General features: G+C 40.2%; 1 protein-coding gene across 3 annotated transcripts in view; it reads right to left on the reverse strand.

Annotated features, from left to right (window-relative positions):
* NAA25 (N-alpha-acetyltransferase 25, NatB auxiliary subunit) overlaps nucleotides 1-15,720 on the reverse strand; it is an 82,818-nt gene that overhangs the window by 20,359 nt on the left and 46,739 nt on the right. For all 3 annotated transcript variants that reach the window (XM_034934547.3, XM_063593691.1, XM_055096180.2), the window contains 6 exons: nucleotides 14,106-14,313; nucleotides 13,195-13,284; nucleotides 7,318-7,498; nucleotides 6,490-6,589; nucleotides 1,220-1,371; nucleotides 627-752 (listed from right to left, as the gene is read on the reverse strand). In XM_034934547.3, the coding sequence (XP_034790438.1) occupies nucleotides 627-752; nucleotides 1,220-1,371; nucleotides 6,490-6,589; nucleotides 7,318-7,498; nucleotides 13,195-13,284; nucleotides 14,106-14,313 (857 nt within the window). The remainder of the gene's footprint in view (nucleotides 1-626; nucleotides 753-1,219; nucleotides 1,372-6,489; nucleotides 6,590-7,317; nucleotides 7,499-13,194; nucleotides 13,285-14,105; nucleotides 14,314-15,720) is intronic.

Here is a 15,720-nt window from a genome sequence, read left to right on the forward strand (position 1 = left end):
CGATCTGGAATTCTCATACATGCTGTGAAGTAGATCTAACTTTTAGATTAACCAGCAGTCCCAGCATAGGGGTGAGCTACACTTTCTTCATTTGGCTTACCTATATTTTCTGATCCCTACAACAAACACATGTTATTTTATATTTGTGTAAAGTGAAGTTTGTTTTTTTAAATTTTAGATTCATCCTAATTCTTTTTTTTTTTTTTTTTTGAGATGGAGTTTTGCTCTTGTTGCCCAGGCTGGAGTGTAATGGTGCGATCTCAGCTCACTGCAACCTCCGCTCCCTGGGTTCAAACAATTCTCCTGCCTCAGCTTCCCGAATAGCTGGGATTACAGGCACATGCCACCACGCCCAGGTAATTTTTGTATTTTTAGTAGAGATAGGGTTTCACCATGTTGGCCAGGATGGTCTCGAACTCCAGACCTCAAGTGATCCACCGGCCTCGGCCTCCCAAAGTGCTGCAATTACAGGCCTGAGCCACCATGCCCAGCCTAACCTAATTCTTTAAAAATAAATTGCTTCACCCAGGAGTTCGAAGCTGCAGTGAGCTATGATCTTGGTCTCTTTAAAAAAACAAAAAACAAACAAAAACTTTAAAAATTGCTTGGGGTTAAATTCCAGTTACCTGTCTTTTGGATCCCAGCTGAAAAAAACATTTAAGTCTCTGTTGTCTCGCAAATCTTCCCATGGAATGTCATCTTCTTCTGGCCTAAGGTTCATTGACTTTATACTTTCTGCTAAACTGGTTGATCTGTGATAAAGAAAAATCCACATATTATTTTAATAGTAAAATAGCCAGAAAATATTATTAATCAGGACTTCCTGTTTTACTAGACAGGAAGGGAAAGAGGAAGGAAGGGCTCATAATAAGGTGAAATAGAACCAAGCGCAGATCAAACTGGCTTGCTACATGGCAAGAAAAAGGCTTCTGGAAGCCCACACAAAACAAAGGGGATCAGCATTAATTCCTGAAATCTCTTGATTTGTAGGGGAGGCGGAACCTTCGTAAGCACAATATGGACCAGGTATTGATGACCATGACCTAAATGGCTTCTGTAATGGTCTCAAGATGTTGCTGGCAGTACTCTATCATTCCCCATGACATGTACCAAGTTCTGTTTCCCCACTGTCTCTCTCCCTTTTTTCCCCCTATTTTACCTTAAGCCTGCTAATAACACCCATGAGCCCATTCCTTTATAGCTCTCATGCAATACTTACATATTTGCTTCAAGTAGAAGGTCTAACAGCATCCGTTCAGTACGGACTTGTGCAAAATGAAGAGAATTATTCAGCCTGTTCCTAAAAGCGATAAACTCTGGGATCTTCTCAAATGCACCATATTTGTAAGCTTGAATAATATATTCTGAGGTCTGAGAAGGAAAGACATCACCTTGGTATAAATAGTTCACAAGTCAGGCAATGTAAGCAAACCTTGCCAGCCAAAACAAAACACTCAAACTAAAATTAAGTTTTAAATCTAATCTTTAAAGGTCTTGGTCACCAAGTAGAATATTAGCTTTTTAAAATGTTTTTCTTCCTTCTTATACTTTAGACAAATGTCTCCTTTACTAATATTACTAATTGTAATAACCAGCTTCTGCCACCATCACATAAGCCTTCTCTTGGCAGTCATGTCTTTCAATTCAATAGGAACTGAGGTTTTGTTTTGCCACATCAGTCAAAAATTTGGTTAGTGCCATTCTGGAAGGGATGTTACTCCATGTTTTTCTGCATCTAAGATAAACTGTGTTTCATACAAAGGTTCCAAAAGCACCAGAATAATAGAACCACCTGCCCCCCCAACCCAAATAAAAACCACTCTCCTTCAGAAAAAGACAGGCTGCTCCTTGGTTTTGCTTATTTCTGAATACTGTATTAGAAACACAGGGCATATGAGCATTACGTCAGGATAGAAGTAAGACACCAAACAAAAGACCTATCAAAATTCATGTCATAATCTATTCTGAGGACAAAGACTTCAAGAACCAAGTTTCTTGTCCATCTACATTACGTAAGACCTCTGCTGGAAATTTCCTTAAACAAGTATGTGAAGGGAACATTCACCACATGTGCTTTAATTGTAGCTTAATACATATACAGAGATCAAACATTACAGAACAGAGGCAAGATAAAGAATTCTAAGCAGAAATTCTGGCACAATAGAAGAAAATCTCAGGGAAGAACATTTCATGGGTGTGGGTCTATGCCATCAGGATCAGAAGACAGGAGATTTCCCCTTTGGGCCAAGGAAACTATCATGCTCAAAGCTGATGTCTGCCCCCAAAAAAGATCCTTTCTAGAAAAAACAGTCTTTTTACACAGCCTCAGTTAATCAGCTCTGCCCCCATCTCCATTACATCTGAATAATTTGCCCAGTAGGAAAATAGGCCAATAGTCAACAACATACCCTCTGATATACAGCCTTGCAGGGTTCATTTCAGGCCGCGGGATTGCGCCACGGGCGCTAATTCAACTGCATTCGATGCGGCTTTTAAACCCCCATGGGACACCTCGGCGAGCTGTTTGCCTGCAGTATCTGGAGAAATTAAAGACGGACGGACACAAGAAAATTAAAAAGATTACTTGTGATCCTGCAGGTTTCAAGAAGGACTACCTGAAAAAGCTCGAGTATACCTTCTAGCTTGATTAAAGGACAGTGATACACCCTATCAAGAGGAGGCCAGGATACTCTAAACACATATGCCTATCCTATGGCCCCTTGGCTTAGAAAACACAGCAAGGTTTACTACTATTAGCCCTTGTAATAGGAACTTACAGCTGGGGAAAAAAAAACAGCTGGTTAGGAACACATGATTCAGCAATTAATCAAAAAGAAAATATGACTTTAGTAATTCCAATCAAAGTTATAATTACAGTTCCAAAGTATGCTATGATTTAAGGAGGGAACCCAGCCTTACCAAGTGTAGAGGCAGCTTTAATTTCTAAGTGGTCCGTGGAACACCACTTTATTTAAAAAAAAAAAAAAAAAAAAAAAAAGGCAATAGCTTTTCAAAGAGAAAAATAAGGGGCAACAAAGAGAGTATAGTCTTTAACAAACTAAGAAGGTAGTCACAGTTCTCTGGCTTATCTTTTTTAGATAGTCCTTCTGTAACACTGCAGTAAAGTACCACTGCAGAGCTAGACAAGGGCCTGGGATGCAACCACTAGGACCAAGGCTGTGGAAGTAGTACTACGTGAAGAAACAACCCCCTACTGGAACTGCAGGCAAAACTGAAAGCCACAGGCACTTTAAAGACTTTTGAATATCAAAGTATGTTGTCCGTACCTATTTTCTACTCATTTATGCACCAATGAGGCTATTTAGATCCCGAATGGATTCCTGAAATGAACCCTGGTCACTGTAAAAATTAGTGAAATATATGGACATAAAACCCCTGAATAATGACCTTTGTGAATACCTAGAGATTTTATTTTCTTTTATTTACTTTTTTTTTTTTTGAGACAGAGTCTCACTCTATCATCCAAGAGTGACAGCTGGAGTGCAGTGGTATGATCTCAGCTCACTGCAACCTCCACCTCCCAGATTCAAGCAAGTCTCCTGACTCAGCCTCCCAAGTAGCTGGAATTACAGGCGCTCGCCAACACACCCAGATAATTTTTGTATAAAATAGAGATTTTAAAGGGAAATTTTAAAGAAGTAAAAACACGTAAGTGACTTTTAAAGATATGAAAATCTAGTGCTTATTTTCATATTTTTAAAAATCTATTCCAAAGTAAGATGACAACAGAAAATAACCTTTCTAGAAAGAAAATCCCTATGCAGACCTTCCAAATACAACTTTCAATCCCATAGCACAAAACATTACTAAGCAAAACACTAGATTTTCCATTTAAGTAAAAGTGTCCTGTCAAAGAGCTAGGTGGGAATTGAAATGCATCAGTCACCCAAGGAAAAAGCATCCGGGGATCCCAAAAACTACCAAGAATAAAAGATGCATAGTATAGAGCTCTGGATTTGAAGAGAGATATTTCTGATACTCTAAGCACAAGGTTGAACACACACAGTAAGACACTACAATCATAATCTTTCTTAGCCTTAGATTTCTTTAGGAAACAGTTCACACCACAGTCTCTATCTGGCACTCAACATTAAGGTCAAGCTACATGTTCCTAGCTGTACCATATTTTTCTTTTTTGGTGGGGGGACAGAGTCTCTCTCGTCACCCAGGCTGGAGTATAATGGTACAATCAGCTCACTGCAACCTCCACCTCCCGGGTCAAGCAATTCTCCTGCCTCAGCCTGCCGAGTAGCTGGGATTACAGGCACCTACCACCATGCCCGGCTAATTTTTGTATTTTTAGTAGAGATGGGGTTTCACCGCGTTGGCCAGGCTGGTCTGGAACTCCTGACCTCAGGTGATCCACCCACCTCGGCCTCCCAGTGCTTGGATTACAAGCGTGAGCCACTGTGCCCAGCCTGTACTGTATTTTTCTTTTGCCTCTAGGACTCTTCAAGATTATCTCCTGTCAGCAGATTTAATAAGCTCTATCTTCTTAGCGGTAATCAAAATATATTTCAAGTGTCCTAGTCTCTGATCAATAAAATGCTATAATTTTATCAGGTTCAACATCACATACATTCAGATGAATTAGTCACTTTTGCCACACACAACCATCAGCAAAACATCAAACAAAGATACAAAAAAAACTCTGAGGATGACACATCCCCTCAAATTGCTCCTAGGGGTCTCCTTTGCCTATATTGCAACACTTTTGTAATTTTATTTTTAGATTTTCTTTCAAAACAACTCTTCAGACACAATATTTCTGGGAAAAAATTAAAGCCTAATTCTGATGTATATAAAGTAATGTGTCTTTATTGACCACATCTTCATGAGTAATACAGTTCTTCTAGAATGCTGGATGATTGAAAGCTAGAGGAAAACCAGCCACCGGGCTGGAATTAATCCCTGATTTACTCCCACTACCTCAAAGCTATTTGAGAAACAAACCTTTGAAAAGGAATCTTCAGTAAATCAAATGTTTCTTTCATCTCTCTTATAAATACAGAAATGAGGCCATAAATAATGAGATGAGGAAACCAATCCTTTTGATTTTTTTTTTTGAGTTAGTGAAACCTCTTGAAAACAGGAGGGCAAGTACAGATACTTGAACACACAATGAAAATTCATAGGTTTATAGCTCATCCATGCTAGATTTTAGAAACCCAACATCCTAGAGATGACCTTCTGACCTCTAAGCCAGGCCAGCACACCTTCTGAGTAACATGCTCAGATGCTGATACTCATTTTCCTCTCTCCCTGATCAGATGCTGTGCCACAAAATGAGGTCTGAACGGAGATACCAATCACTGCAGAGGTAAGGGGGCCACTTTGGGGAGGGGATACAGGACTAAGAACCAACTAATGGTACACAGCTCATTATCTAAGCACAAGAGGCTGCTTTCCACCTGCTTAGAGCTGTCCTTTGCTACTCCAGCCCTCTAGGCCATTCCCTAAAACTTGTCAGAATGTAATTATCATAAACTGAGAACAAACCTATATCCCATGTTCAGAAATGCTTCTATTTAATACAATACACCCTTAAAGAATTAGATGGAAGATAGATTAGTCATCCTGTTACAGTAAAACAAAAGGGTTTAAAAAAAATCCTCACGAGTGTTTGCCAAGAAGAACCCCAGAAACTAGCTTCCTTGCTAGTTCCTTAATTGCTGGTAGACCATGAGAATGGAAAGCTATGGGCAGATAGCTGGCACAGCCAACTTCAGGCGATGAGGCTTAGAAGTCTGTGAAAACCAAGTAGGCAGTGACCACCCTGGAGACATTCCTTTTCTTCACATTCATTGTTGGGCAGTTTTTTATAATTGGTCAACTGAGTACAGACCGTATGGTTTTCCTACAAAAACTTCTGCTTAACCAACAAGTAGAGCCCAAGTCTGCTTGCAGTGAAAAATATGGTGCAAATCCCATCCTTTCATTATGGCACAGAGAAGCTCTATTTATTGCTACTTTAAAAAACATATTATTCACCTAGGTTTCTCGGAATGCCTTTTAATTTTCTAAGAAAATACAAGTACATTCACCTTTGGCAAAGAGCACAATGGACATACATTTCAGAGTTAAATAAAAGTAACAGAGAGCAGCTGCTATTGCAGGATGTTACACGGCATCCCAGGCTATGAACGCTTATGGACTGTTTCTTATACCCTTGGAAAAGTCTCTTAGAGATTAAAAGCCAGGTCTAAGAGGACTAACACTTCCTAGTCAGTAAATACCAGTTTTTAAATGCAACTTTCCAAGGATTCTATTAAACACGCCCATTCTAACAAACACAAATAACTCTCTACCTCTCCCTACCAGCCTTGGACAGTAAGCTTTGGTCTAAGGGCACTTGCTAGTTCAGCATGGTGCACCTTAACATGGGTACTTGTGACATGAGGTGACGTGCTCCTCAATAGTGTGCAGTCAGCAGGCAAGATCACAGTTAAAAAATAGTTTTTCACTTACATCTTTCTGGTTGGAGTGAAAAAACCTGAGTGCGAAGTTACAGGATTGGGACGCAGCAGCATACTGACCTAGAGATTCAGCATATCGGGTCAAAAGATAACTAGATCAGAAGGAAAGAAGGAAAAAAAAAGACATGTTATACTTACTTACCTAGCTCAAGTAACAAATATTATGCTTCAAATTACTTGGCAAAAAAATAGCTAGGCATAAGAAAACACTAAAACATACTCCCACAGAAATGATCTAATTCACCAGTTAAAATTAAAAAAAAAAAAAAAAAGCCAAAAGTTAACTCAGTTTTGTGGGAGACCTAAAGTTCTGTACTAGGCTTTCTTACACTCTGATGATTAATGACACATAAAAGTTCTAACAGAACATAATGCTGTCTTCCTAAAACAGCACCACAGACAACAGAGAAAATGCCATTAAGTGATACTAGCATAATAATAAAGAGTAGTCTAAATACAAGTTCAAAATACAAATTCAAACTTTGTTGAGGTCAATAAATAAATTACATGTGTCAACTTCAACTGCAAAGCGGAAATGAACACTTCAAAATAATGTGTGCTAAGAATAAGGGTTCAAAGTATATAGGTGTTTGCTATCTCTGGGGAAAACTCTCTTACATTTCTAAATTGTGCAAATTTTCAAATTACCACAAAATGCTGGGAGATATAAAAATCTTTCTGGTTTGCAATGGATCATAACAGGTTATTATTTAATCAGAAAGGCTTAATGTCACAATCAACTTTAAAATCTAAGTTAGAGTCCTGTGTACCCCACACTGGTATAGCTGGCTGCTCATTATTCAGAGTATATACTACCAACCCAATGGTATCATGCTGGATATGCTTAGCATCGAGGCTGGAGTAAAGATCCACCACTGGTTCAAATGCACCCAGCGTACAGTAGATTCGAACAAGCAGCAATTTGAACTGAGCATTGGAAGGGCTATGGGTTAATCCCTCTTCCAGCAAAGTCAGGGCCTGCCACACAGCGGTCTCATCACCTAGAACCAAAATACAGCATTATCCACTGATCTTGACAGCAAATGAAAGCTTCCCAAAAACAAAAAACAAAACCTTATTGACATCATCACCCCCCCCCATAAATGAAGTTAAATGACAGAGAACAAATTTTAGATATACACCTGTAACCAAAACAGAGAATTTCGCCTCAACAGAGAGTCCTTCAATAGTTAAGTCTATTCTTAAACATGCCCACAGCAAAAACGATGCAGATTTTAAGTGGCCAGGTCTTGTGGGGGGAAGTTATAGAATCTCACAGAATCTCAGATTCTGGGAAGAGATGGACTTTGAAGGAAAACTGGAGCTCAGCACCTTGCCCCTGCAGGATTTCCTCTATAAAACCCCAGACAGATGTTATCTATAGACATCATTTTTCTTCCATATGTAACTCTACTAACAGAATGGCAAATAGGATGTTTGAAAATATTTACTCATTAATAATCAAACTAAAATGATACTTTTTTTGGGTCTACGAAATTTCAAAAGGTACATGTATCTCTAGTCTTCAAGATTAAGTTACTTATTCTTTAGGATCCATCTAAAGAAAATACTATGAAATACAGATAAAGGTTTATATACAAAAATAGTTATAGTACTATCTAGTGATGTAATGATGGGAGGATGAGTAGGTAAACTATGGTAACTTCGACACATGGAAATGTCATATAACTACTTGACATTAATGAAGAGTTTTTAATTACAAAGGAAAATGTTTGTGCAATAATGTTCAGTAAAACACACACACAGAAAATTCAAGTTAGTACAAAGAGTTGATCTCAACTCTTAAAATATGCACAAAGAGAGAGAGAAGAAGAAAACAAACAAAAATGTTAGCTGGACATGGTGGCTCATGCCTATACTCCCAGCACTTTGGGAAGCTGAGGTGGGAGGATCACTTGAGCCCACAAGTTTGAGACCAGCCTGAACAACATAGCTAGACCTCGTCTCTACTAAAAACATTTTTGAAAAAATTAGCCAGATGTGGTGGTGCACACTGCCAATGGTTCCAGCTACTCAGGAGGGCTGAGGTTGGGAGGATTGCTTCAGCCTAGGAGGTTGAGGCTGCAGTGAGCTGTGATCATGCCACTGCACTCCAACCTTGGCAGCAGAGTGCAACTTTGTCTCAAGAATAGAAAAGGAAAAAAAAAAAGAAAAAAAAAATGCAAAAGTGATAAGAGTGCTTTTGAGGTCCAAAAAAGTGAGATTTTAAGTAAACTGCTTTCCAAAATTTATACAAGCTACTTTTACAGTCAGTAACAACAGCAAAAATGAAAGCACCATGCAGTAAGATTTTAAGGTAATATTCTATATGCTGTTTTCCAAAAGAAAAGAAAGATAGGCCGGGCATAGTAGTTCATGCCTGTAATCCCAGCAGTTTGGGAGGACAAGGCAGGGAGATGGCTTGAGCCCAGGACTTTGAAACCAGCCTGGGAAACATGGCAAAACCCCAACTATACAAAAAATACAAAAACTGGTGGGCACAGTGGCTCACACCTGTAATCCCAGCACTCTGGGAGGCCAGGGAAGCGGATCACCTCAGGTCAGGAATTCGAGACCAGCCTGGCCAACATGGTAAAACCTCTTCTCTACTAAAAATACAAAAATTAGCCGGGCGTGGTGGCGGGTGCCTATAATTCCAGCTACTCAGGAGGCTGAGGCAGAAGAATTGCTTGAACCCAGGAGACAGAGGTTGCAGTGAGCCGAGATTGCACCACTGCACTCCAGCCTGGGACGGAGTTAAGATTCCATCTCAAAATAAAAATAAAATTTAATAATAAACAAAAAATAAATTTAAAAAAATTTAAAATTAACTAAATAAATAATACAAAAACTAGCCAGGCATGGTGGCATGTGCCTATACTCCCAGTTACCCAGGAGGCTGAAGTGGGAGGATCCCTTGAGCCCAGGAGGTTGAGGCTACAGAGAGCTACTATGGTGCCACTGCACTCTAGCCTGGATGACAGTGTGAAACCCTGTCTCAAAATAAAAAAATAGCCTTTCAGAAAAAATATTTGAGAGCACCAACTTCCTAAAACACTCAATCCTTTTGAATTCAAATCAATCTCTTTAAATGCCCTCATCAACTTTCTATTGATTTCTAAGTTCTGCCAGGTGCACCTTGAACAATGATTATGACTGTGACTGGAGTACTTCAACATCCCTTTCGCTGACTTCAAGAAGCCCTGCATCTTCACAAGATCTACAATTTCATTTTGCAAATGATTCCCATGTATTTGTCTGCACTGCAGGATTTTCGACAATTTACCTTTTTTCTCTCTGCCCTCCATTTCTCTCACCTATAAAACTGTGACAATAACTGTATTGTTAAAATGTTTAAATCGGCTGGGTGTGGTGGCTCACGCCTGAAATCCCAGCACTTTGGGAGGCTGAGGCGGGCGGATCACGAGGTCAGGAGTTCAAGACCAACCTGACCAACATGGTAAAACCCCGTCTCTACTAAAAATACAAAAATTAGCCAGGCGTGGTGGTGCGCGCCTGTAATCCCAGCTAGTCAGGAGGCTGAGGCAGGAGAATCGCTTGAACTTGGGACGCAGAGGTTGCAGTGAGCCAAGATCGCACCAATGCACTCCAGCCCTGGCAACAGAGCGAGACTCCATCTCAAAAAAGTAAAATAAGATAAAATAAAATAAAATAAAATAAAATAGTTTAATTTGTGTAAAGTACTTTCACATGCCTAATAATCAACTGTCAGTTGTTACTATTATCATATGGCCACATATCTTGCTCAAAATATTAATATAAGAGACTAGCAAAGCCATAGTCACTATTGGTGAGAACAGATGTTAGGCATCAGTAAGAAAGGCTATCTGTGTGGGGATCAAATTACTACATGATCAGTTCATTAATGTTTTCATGTTAAAATGACTTTTGCTGCCCTATGCAGCCTCATGAATCTAGGGGCTCAAATAACAAGTTCTCTGATGACAAGGATTTCACTCTCATCCCTGGTACAATATAGTGTCAGAAGTATTACTGGCCAGGTGCAGTAGCTCATGCCTGTAATCCCAGCATTTTGGGAGGCCAAGGCAGACAGATCACCTGAGGTCAGGAGTTTGAGACCAGCCTGACTAACATGGTGAAACCCCATCCCTACTAAAAATACAAAAATTAGGCCGGGCGCAGTGGCTCACGCCTATAATCCCAGCACTTTGGGAGGCCGAGGTGGGTGGATCACGAGGTCAAGAGATCGAGACCATCCTGGCCAACATGGTGAAACCCTGTCTCTCCTAAAAATACAAAAAATTAGCCGGGTGTGGTGGTGGGCACCTGTAGTCCCAGCTACCTGGGAGGCTGAGGCAGGAGAATCACTTGAACCTGGGAGGCGGAGGTTGCAGTGAGCCAAGATTGTGCCATTGCACTCCAGTCTGGCGACAGAGCGAGACTTTGTCTCAAAAAAAAACCACAAAAATTAGCTAGGCATAGTGGCACGTGCCTGTAATCACAGCTACTCGGGCAGCTGAGACAGGAGAATCGCTTGAACCTGGAAGGAGGATGTTGCAGTGAGCCACGATTGTGCCATTACACTCCAGCCTGGGCAATAGAGCGAGACTCCATCTCAAAACAAACTAAAAAAAAAAAAACACTACCATATGGTTACATACAATGTCCTACAGAAGTTCAGAGGAGCATAAAATCCCCAGTGGGGAAGGAGTTAAAATCAAGACAGGCTTTGTTAAAGGCACCATTTGAGTAAAACTTAGATGAGGGAGGTAAGAAAGTTATTTCAAAGAGAGGCAACATGATGTTAAGTGATAGTAGCAAAAAAATTTTAAAGTAGATTCAAGACCATAAATACCTAAGAATCTGGAGATGTGGGCACAGGCCAGATTATAAACAGCATTATAAACTATCCCAAAACACTTGACTTTTATCCTCAGGAAAACAGGGTACCTCTGAAGGATTTTTTTTCTTTTTAAATTTTTTAGAGACAGAGTCCTGCTCTGTCACCCAGGCTGGAGTGTAATGGTGTGATCATAGCTCACTGCAGCCTTGAACTACTGGGCTCAAGCCTTGGCTTCCTGAGGTCTGAAGGATTTTAAGAATGGCATGATAAGGCTGGGTGCAGTGGCTCACGCCTGAATCCCAGCACTTTGGGAGGCCGCAGCGGGTGGATCACCTGAGGTCAGGAGTTCGAGACCAGCCTGGCCAACAAGGCAAAACCTTGTCTCTACTAAAAACACAAAAACTGGTCAGGCGCAGTGGCTCACACCTGTAATCCTAGCACTTTGGGAGGCCGAGGCGGGCAGATCACGAGGTCAGGTAATCGAGACCATCCTGGCTAACACGGTGAAACCCCATCTCTACTAAAAATACAAAAAATTAGCCAGGCATGGTGGCGGGCACCTGTAGTCCCAGCTACTCGTAGTCCCAGCTACTCGGGAGGCTGAGGCAGGAGAATGGCGTGAACCTGGGAGGAGGAGCTTGCAGTGAGCTGAGATTGCACCACTGTACTCCAGTCTGGGCGACAGAGCGAGACTCCATCTCACAAAAAAAAAAAAAAAACTAGCTGGGCTTGGTGGCATGTGCCTGTAAACCCATCTACTCTGAGGCTAAGGCATGAGAATCGCTTGAACCCAGGAGGCGGAGGTTGCAGTGAGCTGAGATCACGCCACTGCACTCGAGCCTGGGCAACAAGAACAAGACTCCATCTCAAAAAAAAACAAAACTGAGTGCTCTGTGAAATGATCCATGAGGGCAGGGGTTGTGCTTATCTTGCTTACCACTGTCTCTTCAGCCCTTTGTTTCTTCTATAGTTCAATTCTCATGAATAATATGCCATAAGCACCTAAAGTTATTTATTCTCCAAAACTGCTAATAAGAGAAAATGTCTATTAGGGGGTGGGACCTAAAGAAAAGGCAATCCCAATACCATTTGCTGAATCATCCTTCTCTTCCTCAATCACTCATGATGCTTCCTTTACCATGTCTTACATTTTTATCTTAAATGAGACAAACTATATTCCAGAAAGAATGCATTTTTCTGTATATAAAAATTTTTGAAGTGAATAAAAGATATTCTGTTCCATAGGCCTGTGCATGTATTTTTTAGTCAGTTTCACTGTATTTTAATTTTTGTAGCTTTGTCATAGTATTTTTTAAATAGTCATTACTTATTATTCACAAACACTTAAAAACAGAACAGATATCCATTCATTTAACATTATCCTGGTTACAAGGGGATAAACTGGAGACAGGTTTTTTTTTTTTTTTTGAGACGGAGTCTTGCTCTGTTGCCCAGGCTGAAGTGCAGTGGCATGATCTCAGCTCACTGCAACCTCCGCCTCCCAAGCTCAAGCAATTCTCCTGCCTCAGCCTCCCAAGTAGCTGGGACTACAGGCATGCGCCCAAATGCCCAGCTAATTTTTATATTTTTAGTAGAGATGAAGTTTTTTGCATTTTGGCCAGGCTAATCTCGAACTCCTGACCTCAGGTGATCCACCCGCCTCAGCCTCCCAAAGTGCTAGGATTACAGGCATGAGCCATCGCACCTGGCCAAGACAGGTTTTTCTGGAAGCACCCTAGAAATATCAAGAAAAGCAGAACCTAAAAGCATAAATAAAATTTGTGGATTGTAAAATTAGTCTAATGAAAGAATGCAGTACTAATAATCAATAAAAGCAAAAAGTAAAGTTGAACTGAAATCACTGCTACTTACCTGTTTCCCTCCATACATCAATAAGCGCATGGACAGCAAGGAGACAGTAATAGTCAGAAAATTGCAATTCTGTTTTCAAACAGGTTTTCCCTATGGGGGAAAAAAATCATATCTATTTTAACATTTGTTCAACTATTACTGACCCCAAAGGAGTTTTTAAAAGCAGGAAAGTGACAGGAGGGAGAGGAGGAAAAGTAAAAGAAAATTAAGAATAAGATAAGTACCAGGAGAAAAATATAAGCCACGATTCAAAGGGTTCAAAAGAAGGTGAGACCACACTCAGCTGGAACAGAAGGTAGGGTTCCAGAGCAGAGGTGGTATCCATGATGGTCCCAAAGGGAGAGAAGGAAGATTTGAAGGAGGTTGAGGTGAAGAAAAGAACATAAGCCAAGTGCCATGTATAACTAAATTCACAATATGCTCCTGACTTCATCTAATTCTTTAGACTACAGATAAATACTGACATCTTATAGTCAGACAATTATATGTCTATCACATATATCTAGCAAAGGCCACACCTATCTGAAGATCATCTATTTCTAAACTAAATATTTATCTTACAATTTACAATATTCTTTTTGTTCACTTACAGTCTATATATTAAGAATATTTAGGCCTACAAGCAGAAAATGTGATAATTATCATAAACTATGCAATCTATATGAGCCCCAATCTAATAAAAAGTTAGCTCATCAGATCAAGAAGAATACAGACAACTGAAAGCCAATCAGAATTATTTAAAACTCCAGGCTTAAGAAAGGCTTTACATCATATTACTTAGATGGTCTTCCCAGACAAAATAGTCTCCTTACAAAACTCATTAAAACAGGGTGCTACAGGTGCTTAAAAAACTGCCTTCTAAGTCTTAGTGTAGATCAGGGAACTACTGCACATTTTGAATGGTTGCTCACCAAATTCCAGTCCATGCTGGTACCTTAACATCAATTCTCTGACCACACTCAATTTCTGATTTTTATCCATGGTGTGGTACAAGCCAAGTAACCTCGTCAGCTGCACCACACACAAATGTTGCTGCAGAGCTCTGATGTCAGCAGGCAGTGCCAGCTTATCCTCTGTTGGTGTCGACAAAGGAACAACTCCAAGTAACTGATTAATAAACTGCAAAGTGGGGAAAAAAGGAGCAAAGGTCTCAAAACACAACTAGTCTTCAGTAGGCCATAATTAACAGAAATTGAATGGTCTAGAAAAAGACATCAAGAAAAAAAAAAACTAAAATTCCTTTCATAAACCATTTTCTATCTACCAAAATAGCTAAAACAAAAAAAATTTGTGACAGCACACAACACTGGTGAAGCTCCAATGAAATTGGCACACTCATTCATTACTGGCCAAAAGTATTTGTCAATACCACGTACTACAGGCAGTGAAAGATTTTTATACTTCTGAAAATGTTCCATAACTTACAGCATATTAACATAATATATATTACAGCAATGAAAACATTAGGAAGACTATAGAAAAGAGCAGATTACCAAAAAATTTAAAAAAATTTAATCTGTAATTATGCTGATAAATTCTGAAAGGAAAGGTTATACATGGAAAGATACTGTTTACCTTATGTCAGTGACCCTACATTTTTCTTAATTGAACTTATAATTATAGATTCATACTCAGCTATGAGAAATGAGATCCCATGTACCATTCATCCAGTTTTCTCCGAATGGTTACATCTTGCCTTAAAATGTTTTTCATCCTTTAAATTTGGATAAAAATTTAAAAATAAAACCCACATACCAGTTCTAGTTATGTATTTATTAAATACACGCTTATTTCCTCTCACTTCTAAAATCCTATTAAGATGCCAGTAAGGAATAAAAAAAGAAGAGGCTGGGCGCAGTGGCTCAGGCCTGTAATCCTAGCACTTTGGAAGTCCAAGGTGGGCACATCACTTCAGGCCAGGAGTTCAAGACCAGCTGGGCCAACATGCTGAAACCCCATCTCTACTAAAAATACACAAAAAAATTAGCCAGGCATGGTGGCGCGCACCTGTAATCCCCGCTACTCAGGATGCTGAGGCAGGAGAATCGCTTGAACCTGGGAGGCAGAGGTTGCTGTGAGCCAAGACTGTTCTACTGCACTCCAGCCTGGGCAACAGAGTGAGACTCCATCTCAAAAAAAAAAAAAAAAAAGTTATAAAAGAAAAAATAGGCCGAGTGCAGTGTGCGGTGGCTCACGCCTATAATCCCAGCACTTTGGGAGGCCAAGGAGGGTGGATTGCCTGAGGTCAGGGGTTCGAGACCTCCCTGGCCAACACAGTGAAACCCTGTCTCTACTAAAAATACAAAAAATTAGCTGGGTGTGGTGGTGGGTGCCTGTAATCCCAACTACTCAGGAGGGTGAGGCAGGAGAATCGCTTGAACCCAGGAGGCGGTGGTTGCAGTGAGCCGAGATCGCACCACTGTACTCCAGCCTGGGCAACAAGAGTGAAACTCCGTATTAAAAAAAAAAAAGAATAAATCCACACAGATCAAGAATATGTGAAGAGGCCGGGAGCAGTGGCTCACA

Source organism: Pan paniscus, chromosome 10, assembly GCF_029289425.2.
Source record: "Pan paniscus chromosome 10, NHGRI_mPanPan1-v2.0_pri, whole genome shotgun sequence".
Classification (NCBI taxonomy): domain Eukaryota; kingdom Metazoa; phylum Chordata; class Mammalia; order Primates; family Hominidae; genus Pan; species Pan paniscus.